The 14968-nt window shown below is 40.4% G+C and overlaps 1 protein-coding gene across 6 annotated transcripts in view; it reads right to left on the reverse strand.

The window, feature by feature from the left end:
• Positions 1-14968, reverse strand: part of caskin1 (CASK interacting protein 1) — a 104986-nt gene that overhangs the window by 40840 nt on the left and 49178 nt on the right. For all 6 annotated transcript variants that reach the window (XM_032588278.1, XM_032588279.1, XM_032588276.1 and 3 more), the window contains exon 2: positions 6245-6296. In XM_032588278.1, the coding sequence (XP_032444169.1) occupies positions 6245-6296 (52 nt within the window). The remainder of the gene's footprint in view (positions 1-6244; positions 6297-14968) is intronic.

The raw sequence follows: 14968 nt of genomic DNA on the forward strand, positions 1-14968 counted from the left end.
GTGTGTGTGGGGGGGGGGGGGGCGTGGGGGTGTTTGTGTGTGTGTGAGACTGTATGCATCTGCAGCTTGAGGATGGCACTGTCATATCAGCTCTGATGGGCAAGAATGATGAGAAGCATAAGGAGAAAAAGGCATCGCATAACCCAAGGACAAAGATTGGCAAACAGAAATGAAAGTGCCTCCAACAAACACTCATGAAAAGTGACAGTTATTTATTTATTTTTTTTAACTCCCTCTGTCAGTTTAATATTGTATGTATCGAGACTGTTGCTCTTAGTATATGGTAACCATAGTAAAATTCTATTTTGAACTCATATTTAGCAAAAATGTAACAGTAGTGTCTGGAAGTACTTTTACCAACAAAAATTAGACCTTTGCTGATTAGCGTTAGCATCGTTTTTATAGCTACTTATCGTCCGTCAGTGCTGGCCTTTACGTAGCTGAAAACACTTTGTGTAAGAGGGTAAAACAAGATTGTGGAGGACGTGTGTCATAGTGGTATAGTCCAAAGCAAAAACAGCTGCAAAAGCACTAGGAGCATACTGAGGATGGTTCCCAACAACTTAGCTTGCATGTGACATACTGAGTAACTTGTAAATTTTTGTAAAATTTGCAATCCATGAAGATTGCTACATAGAGCTCAGCTCTTTCACCCACTGCTGAGGTGAACGCTGAGTTTTTAGTCCTGCCCATTTGCTTCTGCAATCAACGGTAGATGATCTGAAAGTTCTTGGGGTCACTGAGCTCAGCGGCTAAACTTATGTGTAGTGAGAAGACAAAGTGATCTGAAAGGGGCAAATGTTTTTTCAAACACACTTGACTTACGAGGTCGAGTGTCTTCTGTTTTGTAGATTTGCTGCTATGTTTAGCCATCAGAAAGACGGCCTCCTACTGGACTTTACAATGCTACTGCACAGAGACGATGGTGTGATCAACTCAGCAGTTGTTTTCAGGTCAAGCTTTATATCCATGATCTACACAGCTAGGTCAGGACTGCTGAGCATGTGATGCAGTGACGCAATCTGAAGCAAAGAGAGAAGCAGGAAGAAGGGGGCTGAGTAATACCCATCCACCTAGTATCTAGTAGGAGCTAGTGACTAACCCACTAATAGGGAACGTGAGCTGGGCTTAGACCGTCGTGAGACAGGTTAGTTTTACCCTACTGATCATGTGTTGTTGCAATAGTAATCCTGCTCATTGTAGCCTCTGGTTTGTAGCTCCAGAGGCTACAAACCAAATAATCTTCCCTCCAACACAATGCTTGCGGATCTATTTCTGGTATGCTGTTCTTGTTTTTCCCTAAAGAGAAAAACATACTTTCACATTTTCACCAACATGGATATACGACAGAGATGGACGAAGCAACCCAACGATAGCGGGACGAACTCCTACCACTGCCGCCCGTCACAGGAGAAGTCTTTTGGTTTTAGATGAAAGTTTTAAATCAAAGTGCTATATTACCAGTGAGAAGACCTTTACTGGTAACCCTTTCAAACAAGATATGTTATCACAGGGGCAATTTCAGGTTAGGTGGTCTGTGACTGTTCGTTAAATGGGTTAAATGGTCCTCAGCCTGAAAAAGTTTGAGAAACATCACCCCACAGGTTGTTGAAACTTTTTGGACGATGGTAACAACAGTGGTAGGAGTTTGTCTTGTTGGTGGTTTGAGCCACTGATTCATCCATCTCTGTTGTTGTGTCCTTGGGCAAGACACTTCACCTTCCTCGTCTGCTGGTGTTGGTCAGAAGGACTGATGGTGAGATATGGCAGCCTCATGTCTGTCAGACTGCCCCAGGGCAGCTGTGGCTACAGTCCAGTAGCTTGCCATCATGTATGTGAGAATGGAAATGACTGATTTTATTGTAAACCGTCTTTTAGCGTCCTGACAAGCGTCTGCTGTCATTTCTTTTTCCAAACTGTACATTCATGACCTTCGTTAGAATTCTAAATGCCACTGCTTCACTTGCTATCGTTAGACTTTCCTGCACTTTCCCTTATACCGCACTAAGTAAAGCCGTTTGTCAGACTGTTTGGAAATGCCTTCATAACCTTCTCCAGTTTGATGGGCAGCTATTTATTGCTTTTCTCAAGTCATTGCTAATGTCTTTTCTCATTGGCGCCGAGCTAACACAGTGATGAAAGCTCCAAGATGGCAAACTGCAATAAATGCATACATTTATAGCGCATTTATAGCGAGTATGTTTATAAGAAACATACTGTCATAATATAGTATTATGACTACATTATAATTATTATTATATAATATAATATATTGTAATATATTATATATATTATTATATAATATAATATATAATATTATTATTATAATACTATAATAATATAGTATTATGACAGTATGTTTGCTACATACCCTCATAATTATATGTCACTAAAACAGAATGGGTGGACATAGCTTTTCACACACAGATGCTTCTGTATTTTGCTTTTTTGTGAAATGTCCCACAGCTTCACAAGGCCGCATGTACCTTAGTTTAAATAAGACAAACCAATCCAATGCCAGCTGTTAACTGTATCTAACCAGCAGGTTTCAGTTCTGCAATCAAGCTGTGTGTGTCTGTTGCGAAACAGTTAGAAAACTGCAGAGAGAGGCTTTTTCACTGACGGGCTGTTGGGCACCCTTTCAGGACAGTAACATCCTATCATAAGTATGGAAGGATCAGGGAGAAGAAACGCTGGAAATCATAGATGTTTATTTTGGCTTTTCATTACAGCAGCTCCTCCTGACTGAATCTGGAGATGTTTTGTCAGGTGGAAATGTCAAAGAAGTGGTCAAATGTGCGATGAATGGAGCCGTTCTCCGGGCTTGCCTCTGTGACCGGAAACAACCGAATGCAAAAATAAGAATGGCTGACATCAGCCTGTTTGCTTGACAAACCCTGACAACACTGGACAGCAACCTCCGAGGAACCGCAGTCAGACACAGTTTCAGTAATGCTACATTCTGCAGCACTCTATCAGAAAAGTGATACTTTTTTTTACCTATAGACTGTAAAGCAGAACATGGGCTAAGGCCAAACTGCTTCATAACAATGAAAAATTTGACTTTTAAATTTGTTTGTTATGTTGAAGTTTGCCTCAAAAGGGAACATAAGTGTTTCTCAACAGATAATAATTAAGGTTGGGACTTTAAAACGTTGATTAAGATAAGCTAATTACACACATCTCAATGATTTAAAAGTGGTAACACATTTAATCAATTTTGTTGTACATACAAAGGTTCCGGCTGGAACCTTTTGACCGGGAGCTGCGTCCTTCCAGACGCTTAGCACAGCTGAATGGTTGCCACGGGAGACTAAAGGATTTCTCAAACATGCATGAAAGAATCAAGACAACACTCCAGGTATGTTTCTGATGAGGGAATGACGTTGTAGCATGATGTAAAGCTCCAAAAAGTTGAGGTTACATAATGCTGCCTGCATAAACCTCAATTAAAAGTAAGAGAGTGTCTGTAAAACCAAAAATACTTTAAAGTTTCTAACTAAGGCTGTCAGAAAGCTTCCTCGCCATCGTCTTCAACTTTTGAACTCCAGTTGAGGAGGAAAAACTTTAATAGAAGACCAGTTTTTTTTTTAAGGTTTGATTATATCAGCATGACGGACAGCCCGACACCGATTGACCCCAATCAACTTGTGTCAAACTGACTAAAGATCGTTTCTTTTAACAGAGGAATCTGGGAATCTAAAGTCTCCAGAGTCCCTCTGATTACCGTATATGACTAACTTTATAAAAACTGTCAGCTGTGTTGTTCTGCAGGATGGATGACGGTGACTGTAACGCATTCTTCCGTGGCTAGGGTTAAATCTCGGGGAAAAAATGCTGCACACTTTCTCCATTGGACTCACCTGTTCCCTCCAGAGTTATACAGGGATTCCACCATTAAAAAAACTTCCAGCGTTTCAGCTGGCTGCAGGTATTTGTAAAGTACGGAGAAGTCTGTGCTTTTGCCAAGTTGTAGAACGTGAAATGCAATATTTATCCCCTACATCTTCCTTCTCCCTCCTCACTTTCTCAAACAGCCCATCTGAAAGTCCGACCGCTTCTCGACAAAGCTCTCTTCTACGTCTCATCTGGCGCTTCCTTTCCAGTCGCTCCCTTGCTGTTCTTATCTTTTTCTATTTCCCTCCACAAACCCGTCTGATGCTTCCTGTTCCTGAGGCCAGATTGGGACACTTGAAAAGAGCAAATGCAGACATTCAGTGTTTCATGGCATCTATTGAGCTTTAAAAAATTACAAAGAAATATTTCATCCTATACAAGGTCAACATATAGTTGGGATCCATTGCAAACAATAGAAAAAAGGAGCTTTAGAAAATAATGAACAGGCTCTCAACAGTGGTATTAGTGACTGAATATACTTAAACTAACATAATCTTCTTGAGTTCACGCCTGCCATCAATTAAAGCAAAACTACGTCCAGCTGTCCTGGAAGGGTTTTCCTCATTTCTCCTCAATTCTCCAAAAGCACAGTTTGCTTAAAGGCTCCAAAAGATTAAAAAAAAGAAAAAAAGATTTAATGCAATTATAGAAACGTATCAGTCAGGAGAAGGGGATAGAAACAATCCACGTACAAATTTTCATGCACATTTTGAGCAAACTTTCAAAAAAATTAGGTCTGCTTCCATCTACTGGTTTGGAGCGAATCAGCCAGGCTACGCAACGCGTGATTACATCAGATGTTGACGCTACGCATGGCTGTAGTAAACGGGTAAATGTTCACTACAGCAGAAGTTTTTTGGCAAACATACATCTCCTTTTTAGCAAATGAATTTCTTTCTCGGAAAAGCTAAAAACCACGTCAAGCGAGTTTACAAACTTTTTAGTGAAACTGAGGAAATTATTTCAAATTTTGGCGTTCCTATCAACATTTTCTAATGCGATACTTCAAGATGCTCATTAAAAAAAAAAACAATGATGGGAACACGACTAGTAACGCGCACACATTCATACGCTGATAACGTAGATCAGTAAGCAACTTGGGGTGAAGTGCCTTGCCCAAAGGCACATCAAACCCATAAATGGAAAACAACTGCTCCACACACTGAGTCACAAGGTGTGTTTTCATTACAAATGTGCACAAAATTTTGTCAATATTACAGTGATGTTCAAAAGCAACAATTTCGCAATTAAAATCCCATGTGAATGATTTTATTTGTGTGAATAAAACTTTAAAAAATGATGCACCATCTTCTTCCAACTACTTCCTGTCATCTACTTCTTCATGGTTTTGCACCAGCGGCAACATCTGATTGTTGGTCGTGTGGCCCTGTGTGGCGTTTTCGAAATTGCCGTGTTTCTATCAAGCACTTTTTTTTTTCGAAATCTCAAATTGCGCAACTGTATTGCCAATAAAAACTCAGCGACAGTCGCCCCAGATTTATCATTAATATCAAAACAGGCAGCTAGCGCTAGGCTAACTCATACAAAACACCAAACTCTGAGCAAGAGTTTTCTGTTTCACACTCCCATCAGTTAAAGTACTAAACTGAGAGAAAATGGGATGTTTAACATCCTGAAGCGATTTTAACCACTTGGCGCCTAAACATCTGCGCTCCTGAAGACCCTCTGATATACTTGACGTGTGCGCACGCCGTGTAACTGTAGCAGAATAAAGAGTAACAAATATCCATCCTCTCTCTTTCTGTTTTAGTTCGTTCACTTAGACTCTCCAGATAATTAGCAGGAGGAGGAATTGAACCTTAACTGAATGAGCTGGTGGATACTCATTAACAGCATCCGCACATTAAGAACGGAGCTGCAAGCGGATCCATCAGGGAAGCAAAATGGGTTTACTATTTCTGCGCCGCACCATCAGAACGTCGCAAACATCTGGTCATCAACTCGCAATTAATTCTGTGCAAGCGGTTTGGAAAGAAATTACCAATTAAAGTGATTAAAATGGAAGTCTCGATGAAAGAAGCGGCTCAATGTTTTCATCTGCTGACTGCAGATGATATAAATGACAGATTAGAATTTGACTTTGTGTTGTTTCAGTCAACAGATTAAGAGGATTAGGATTGTCTACCGCACGGATGCAGAATACAGTCGCAAAGAGGAAATGAACAACGTGGACTGGAAATGTTTATCACAGATGTTAAGCAAAACACTGTTTTTGATCTGTACGGCAAAGAAACATGCGGATAAAATTACATTAATCTTTTATATAAAAAATGCTTCTGGTGGAATAAGATGTTAGATTCAAACTAAAACTGAGCCGCTGACTTACCCATCGATATCCTGAAAGTTCACGTTCACCTTCTTCGTGGAGCCGAGGAGCTCTGAAACACAAGAGAAATGGGAATCAACTTTTCTTCTTTCAGATGCGTCAGAATGAACACAATTTGTATTATTTATTTATACTAAATGCCAGAATGATGGAAGGAAAAAAAAAAATATATATATATATATATATATATATATATATTTTTTTTTTTTTTTTTTGCTCTGCATCCACGGAACCAGAACCAAACATGGAGAAGCAGCATTCAGCTTCTAAGCACCACAAATCTGGAACAAACTTCCAGAAAACTGGACAACTGTCAAAAATACTGACCTCCTTTATATTCAGGCTAAAACCCACATAATCAAAGTTGCCTTTGATTAATAGCAATTGGAACATTGATCAACCTTTTATTTTTTATTATATATTGAAAAAAAAAACTCATACATTGCACAGGCATGAAGTATGTGAGGACTATGATGGGCAGAAAGTTGCTTATTGTTATTCATAATGACAAGACAAGAAATCTGATCACATCAGTATCACAAAATAAGACAAAAAAGAAAAAAAAATCATCTCATCTTTACATTTATTTAGTTCATTTTAAGACGTTTTGCTTTCAGACAAATACTACCCTGTCTATGTGAAAATATTATTCAGTTTCTTCCAATTCCTAATACAAAGTGTTTCTATGCACTTTATATCTGGAACAAACTTCCAGAAAACTGCAAAACTGTCGAAACACTGAGTTCTCTTCAACCAAAGCTTAAAGCCCACCTGTTCAGATTTCCCTGTGATTAGCTGTAAACTGAACTTTGGTCAAAATATTTGATGTGAACTGATGATTTTCATGATAGCATTTGACAAAATGTAATGTTTATTGCTTGTTTCATAATTGGCCACTGCATTTTGTTCTTTTACAATGTAAAGCACTTTGAACTTGGCTTCATTACAACCTAATGCTAACGGGACGCTAGAAACGTTTGGTAGAGTCCGTTGCACCGTCAACATGTTACCAATACCAGGGAATTTAATCAAAAACTAAAATTGTGGTGGACTCTGCCAGTGAACTGAAAATTGTTTGCCATGGAGTCTTTACAGCAGGATCATCTTGAAAGCATTTGGCCACAGAGTGAACCTTCTTCCCTGACCGTGAAACCAGAACTCTGGAGGCTAAGAGCCATCCTGTTAGAAATTACGAACAGCAGTGGGGCTAATAATCGCTCCATCTGTCATTAATTCAATCCCAAAGAGCTGGATTTCCTTTCTGATATTTTCAGAGTGATGCAATGCCACCCCGTTTCATTTCACAGCCTTTCACACGTCTTCGCCAGGCAGAAAGTCACCGCTGCAGACTTTCAGCACGCTCTCCCATTTTCACTTCTGCTGATTCCACAATGTACAAAGCAGCTTAAGTGTATTACTGGCAGACGCAGACGGCTACCGAACTGCAAAACTTTAATTTAATTATCTTTCAGGCTAAACCGAGTTTAAAAAAAATGAAAAAAAGAACGTTTTAATCACTCAATGTAAATACTGGCCAGCCTGGTAGCAGGTACTTGTCGTAAAACTGTCGTTCATTACAAAAGATCTGCAGAAACACACCGGGTGAAGAGAACGGGCTACTTTACATCAACGGGGGTCCATCCAGGGGTCCAAAGATGGATCAGGGTCTCATGTAGGTTCTGATTCTTCCAGGTTCCTTCTCGCAGAAACACTTCACAAGACAGAGATCCAGTATCTTACCAAAACCCATTCAACTATCTGTGACATTGGGGGGGGAAAAGACTCTATGTGTTTGTGGCAAGGGCTTTTGAATAAAGTTCACATAGTTGTCTCTGGACATAAACTAGACACCATTTTCTAGACCCACAAAATGCAAGAGATCCATCTACTGTCTGTAGCAATGTATCCTTGCAGGGTGGAGGGGAAACAGAAAACATTCAACCAAAAGAAGTTAAGAAACTCTCCACCTTCCGTTTATCAACAGACACTCTTTTCCTGGCCTACAATAGTTTGTTCTTTTCTGCTTGGTTTCATTAAGATGTCATATCGACCAGCTAAAAGGAAAATAATTCACAAAAAAATTAGATCGTGTGTTGAAATGATGCTGCCACCACCATGCTTCACAACACGGCTTGTGCCAAACTGCAGTCAGGACTTCTGGCAGCTTTCAAGGCCAGATGTTTGAATCCTGAATTTTCTGCCTTTTTCTCTTCTTTTCACGATGCTGTTTGTTCACCAATGCACTGTTAAAAAAATAATAAAATCCAAATGCCAAATGTGAAAGAGTTGGTGAGCATAAAACTAGATACTGTGAGTTCATAAGGGAGATTATTCAGTCTGCTGATTCTCAGCTCTCTTTCCCGCTGCGAGAATCAACCACCGCAAAACATCTTTAAAAGCATGTAAGGTTTTGAATTCAGTCACAATTATACGCCAGTTTTGTCACGTGAACTTTGAATAAAATCCTTTGAGGTCGAGTTTATCTTGTGACCTCAAGTCGCCTCCTTCACTTCCTGACCTGCTTATTTATTGTGGATCGGTGGATCCGTCTTTTTAAAAGCTCCAGCTGATTTGGGCAGATGGCTGCTCACACTGTTCCAGGTTCTGCAGGTTTCTTACCACGTCTAAGTCAAGTCTGAATTATTTTATTTTTGCAACTTAAGTCGCCTTCACATCAACATCTCATAATTGCTGAAATCACAGGGTTTTACTTAAATGGAAAACTTTTTATTAATCAGCATAACAAACTGAACTTGACTGCATTTTACTGCAACTGGAACAAATCTGTTTATATGACTGGGTTAATGCAAGTCTAAGTGTATGTAAACTAGATCTCTTGGTTCTGAGTGCCTTGCATTTGTTGTGAATTGGTGCTTAATATACAAACTGAAATAAGCTGAATGATAATAACAGTAAGTAAGAGCAATGATAAAGAAAAAAATATAGGTGAGAAGGTCGTCCTCCGTCCCTTACAAGACCAATTAGACGGCTTCACATGAATGCCACTGCCTACTAGCTTCTCCAGTGATTCATAATACAGGTGTTCCAAGCTAACCTAGCACGACGCTAACTTCACCCTCATTATTTTTCATCTGCTAACCTTTTTTTATATTTGCCTGACGAGGCAGAACCTGGGTACAGCACAGATATGCCTGAACTCACCCTCATTTTGTTTTCTCTCTTTTCCTATACCCCCCCCCCCCCCCCCCCCCCCCCCCCCGCTCCCCATACACACACCCACCCCCCCGCACCCTCTCCCTCTGGGGTGCAGGAAACAGGACAGTCCCTCTATTGTTGAGGAGACAGCTCCCAGCGCCACTGGCAGAGGAACATTGATTTCCTTACAGACTATTTCTGGCTGCTCAATGCAGGGATTCACTCACACTTACACACACACCCCCGTTTGTCTTGCTCTCTTTGCGGGGACTTTCCATTGACTTCCATTCACCCTAACTCTAACTAAAACTCAATTCACACCTTGGTCCTAAACCTTACCCCAAACCCAAAAGCAGCATTTCTTCTTTGGGAGCAGTGAGTCCCCACAATGTAATATGTGCCAGGAAAATAATCCCCACAATGCATCAAATACAGGATACACACCCACACACAACAGGCTTCTAGTGGACCAGTGATATCACTCATTCTCTGTGACGTCACTGATGACTGTGATTAATCTCCCTTTATTCCACAGAGAAACTCATTTGTTCTACATTTCAGGTGGACTGAAGAACAGAAGTACAAACAAAGCACAGTTGGTTTAATTAAAAAAAATGGCTGACAATCATTGTTATCCATGTGTGCCTAACGATGTGGTTAGCCTGCTGACGGATTAAGTTTCTCTGGACCCGAGCAGTGAAGAATTGGAGAAGGAAAACAGAGAACTCCAGCAGATGGTGGAAAGTCTCAGAAGAAGGATCGAGTGCTCCAAAACTGGCAGGAGTTCCAGGCAACAGGACCTGCAAGCAAAATGTGACATGCTTGCAGGTCAGGATGATGCACTTTATGCTCAAATCATGTCTCTCCGTGCAGAGCAAGAAAACACTGAGCTGAAACACGAAGACATGAGAGCTGAAGTTTGTTCCCTGGAAGTAGCCCGGACAACACTCAGACAGAGACTCTAGAGGCTTCGGAGGTCCTTGACAAAGGCTGAGATGTCCAGAGACATTTATTTTTTCATTTATCATTTTCATGTAACGCGTATGGGTCATAAAGACGTATCACTGATGTAGCATAACATACTTTATTACAGTTCATAAACAGTGATAAAATAGTGATAAACAGTTATAACACGCTGACAGAATGTTAGCCAGTGAATGGCAGGTCACCATGGCAACCAGTGACAGTTTAAATCCAGGGAGGTGATGAATATGTGACAGAATGCTAGCTAATGCTAAGACAGCAATATAAGGTAACCATGGCAACTGGGGACAATTTAAATGTATGCCACAGTGTTAATAAACAAATAATCCTTCTTATTTGAGCACATTCTACTTGGAAAAACAAGGAGATCAGGAAAATGTTCCACAAAAAAAACTCCAACTGTTGGTAAAAATGGTCATAATGGTTCTCTATAGGTCACATTACCAGTTCACTCCCACACACACCTACACACACACACACACACGCACACCAACGCCTCCTGTGTGTATGAGATATGCAGCTGCGTATGCACACATTCATGTTGGAGTGTGATGAAGAAGCTGTGATAAAGGCAAGAAGAAACTGTTCAGTCTGGAGAAGCTTTTTTTTTGGTTCCCCACAATGACTGGTACCTTACCAAAGAAGGTAAAATCAGAAACACACACACAAACACACCCTCCAGCCTTTGTTTTTTCTCTGTTTTCAAGTCACTGATCATGACCTCTTGACCGCGTCGGGATGAGCAGCCATCTACCACGACCCTGGTGTCCGAGTTACACACAAACACCAATAGGAATCATAAAGTCCTTCAAGCGAACCTGTGATGATCTGCTGCTCAGTGCAGATTACCCTGCAGGTTATGTGTTACATCACACACAATCCCAAAATGCACATTCGCAGCATCTTTTATGAGTTTGTTGAGTGAAAACAGCCTCTTACCCAACTAATCAGGTAACAATTACTGTAGAGATGCTGTCAGATTCAGCCAGATAGTTCATCTTATGGCTTAAATCCCGGCTGCTGTCTTATTTCTAACCAGTCAGCTTGATGGCTGCATGATAAAGAGCTAAAGAAGCAAAAAGTCTGCAGCTGTTCATGATTCACCAGAGGAGACCGAGGAAGCAGTAACTGAGCCAGACGGCAGTCTTACAGGGCTGTCAACCTTCAGCTACCAGCTGCGTTTCAGTGGTTAGAGGTTTTGTTCCGGGTAGATAAATGATGCTTACTGATACAGTTGTTAATATTTAATAATAGGCATTTAATCATGTTGTAATTTGGGAGAAATTAGTCTATAGATATCACAGGAAAAGGAGTTAACAGGTTGCAGACGCTTTCCGGCCTGAATACTGGAAGTCTTCCCCAGCCAGCCAGAATATATAGTCCTAACATTGAGTCTTCGGTCCACTAGGATGTGTTTCAAATTGGGGCTGAACCAATTTGCAGGTTTCTGGATTATCATCAATTTAAATTCACCACTGCACTGAACCCTTCTGGTTATTCCACCAAATATTGATTTCTGAACTCTTCCTGAGTTAAAACATTAGTATTGCTGTTTCTAAATGAATATGAATTTTCATTATTTGTGGTCTGAAAGCACCGCATCGTTTTAATTGTGTTGACCATTTCTGATTTTTTGCTAATAAATACAACGTTTTTGCTTTGAATTTCAGAGACACGTCGTCAGTAGTACATAGAATCAAAGAACAATGTTTAATTTACTCAAACATATACTTATACAAAGTAAGATCAGAGAAACTGATCATTTTAAGTGGTCTCTTAATTTTTTCCAGAGTTGTATAGCGACAAAGTAGCTACGTTGGCGACATTGGGGTGAATATTGTTGACCTTGTGTAGATCTTCCTGGAGGTAGATCAGATCAGTTTCCCATGTAAGTTTGGCTAATCGCAGAACTCTCAAATAAAAATAACAATATGTTTTTAAAGATTTTGTTGCTGCCAGTGGCCTTTATTGTACAGCAGGCAGACAGGAAACAGGGATGAGACAGATTGGGAGAAGACATGCAACGAATGACCCAAGACCACAAACTGAACCCAGGACAGCACACCCCACCCACTGAGCAACCCATCACTCCGCCGCTCTCCAAAAAATTAAGAAAATTGGCATCGATTTATGTGTGCGCCCCTATGGCCCCTAAACTAAACGGGCCCTCTTGGGGACGCCCAAATCAGATGAGCAGACCCCGTCTTTACAAGTTTCTAAAGTTCAACAGAATCCACAAAAACAGCTGCTGCTCGGAGTTGATGAAGAGTACAACAGGAATTTTAAGCAAAGCTACTTATTTATGACAGTAGTAACTAAAAATATTTCTGAAAAAAGCATGTGGGTTAGTGTTGCCTAGAATGAGTCTCTAGTTATAAATATTTCAGCGTTTGTACCTTCAGACTACATAAGCAGCTTGGACCGTAATGGGGCTTCCAGTACAAGAAGTCTAAACAAGAATAACAGCTGGGAGACTACAATACACACACACACACACACACACACATATAGGAGTGTAGCCACACATGGGTAACATCATTCACAGAGAAGCCTGCACACACTGACACGCATGATTAAAAATGAGTGAAGAGCTGCAGCTTTCTGGGTCACATGGTGACTGTAAGGATGAGCTGGTTTCCTGGGTCCTTAGCTAGACCTGCCTGACTGCTGGATGGCAGTGAGCTCCTAAGGCAAACTAAATTTGAAGTAATACAATGAAAATGCTTTTCAACATAATTTGTATAGGTATCAAACGTTTCTGTCATGTTACAACCACAAATCTCAATGGATTTTAAGAGGTTTTGTGCGAGAGACCAACACAAAATATCACATATATTGAACCCCTGAATAGTTAAAATCCACAAATACTTTAGACCCTACCTAAAAACACTTACAACCGCCTGTTTTAGTAGTTCATACACCAAATATACCTTTACATGAATTAATATGCACAGTGGTCTTCCTGCTAATGGGCTTATGGTGTTAGCGTCAGCTAACAGAGCTATGGAAGGGGATGTTTGCCACTTTTAACATCCATTCATTATCTTCCATTTTTTTAATGTCACACTAGCTCCTGCTAATGGTGTTATTTCTAGATAATATAGTAATCAGCAAGCAGCTTACATCATGTCAGCTTGTTTCAGCAGATATCTCATGAATTTGAGTAGTTCAAACACCAAATATGCCTAAACATGCATTGATACGCACAGAGGAAATCATCCTAGCGCTGGCTTAGAAGCTAATGTCTACGCTTTTCCTTATCTCCGCTCTTGGGAGCTATCTCATTGCTTGAGATAGCTTAATCGCAGATTTGCGATTCTTAAAGTTCAACTGTGACCAGTTTGTCTTTCCTTGTTAAAGATCTCACATGTGATGCTGCCAGCGCAGGGCATTCTGGCAAAATACGACCAAGAAAAAAACATGTGTATCAGTGGTTCTTGGTGCAGCGCCACCACAGGCGAGGGAAGGAACGGGTTTTTCAAAGGGTTAATGGTAACGGACTCAACAGCATAACAAAAAGCTGAGCAAAGTCCTAATCCTGGCTGCCTTTTCGATAATTTGAACTTAACACACACTTCTGTGTGTGTTAAATAAACTTGGTAGCTTTTATTTAGGTGTCTGTGTTTTATACACATCGCTCTTTTTCAGTGAGTCAACAGGGAACATACAAATGTCCCTGAGAGCCCAGAGGTTGCTTTTTTATCTGCCCCTCTTAAGCATTGGTGTGTATGTACGCTAGAAAAGGTCAGAAATATCCATATGCTAAATATGAAACAGTTGGTGAGAGTAAAGCAAGATACCGTGAGTTCTTGAGGGAGATTATTCACAGTCTGTTGATTCTCAGCTCTCATTCTCATGGTGAAAATAGGCTAATTTTATTCTCACGGGGGAGGAAGAAGGATCAGTGCTTTTCTTAATGGGTTCTTCACTTATATCTCTAAGTCTTGAGTACAGATGATTCTTTTTTTTTGTTCAAAAAGGAAAATTGCTGTTCAGTGACTTGAGAGTCTGAGCCCTTAAATTGTAGACAGATGACGGGAAGAAGCATCCTAGCAACATGAAGTTGTGTTTTTATTTCTCTGGCCTTCTTTTGCCTCTCCGTACGTTTGTCACTCTTCCTGACCCTGGCAAAGGGAGCGGAAAACAGCGCAAAACTCTCCCCTCCTCTTGCTCTTTCCTTCACCTTTCTATTTCTCTCTCTCTCTGTTTATTATTTTCTCGCCTTTTGCGCTACAGGCAGTTGTTTAAACACTGAAAACAGGCAGGAGTGGAACAACCGTCTGCCTTCATGTATCTCTATCCTGTGCTGCTAAAGTGAACCGATATTTTTTCCCCTTTTAAGAAAGAAAATGTTGACTTAACTCCTATCTTTCAACAGAAGACCCGATAAATCTCTCTTGTAGTTACAGAGTTCATCAGTAACAATGAATAAATCTATTTGGATACATGTTTCTGTTGTTTCTAACAATTTCAATAAGTGACAGATGATCCATAAGATCTCAAATATCAAAGTGTCACAACACTTCCTGTCTGGAAAAATTCACCTATTTGTGGAATTTTCTGAAGAATGTCACCTCCTCCTAA

This window comes from Xiphophorus hellerii, chromosome 16, assembly GCF_003331165.1.
Source record: "Xiphophorus hellerii strain 12219 chromosome 16, Xiphophorus_hellerii-4.1, whole genome shotgun sequence".
NCBI lineage: Eukaryota > Metazoa > Chordata > Actinopteri > Cyprinodontiformes > Poeciliidae > Xiphophorus > Xiphophorus hellerii.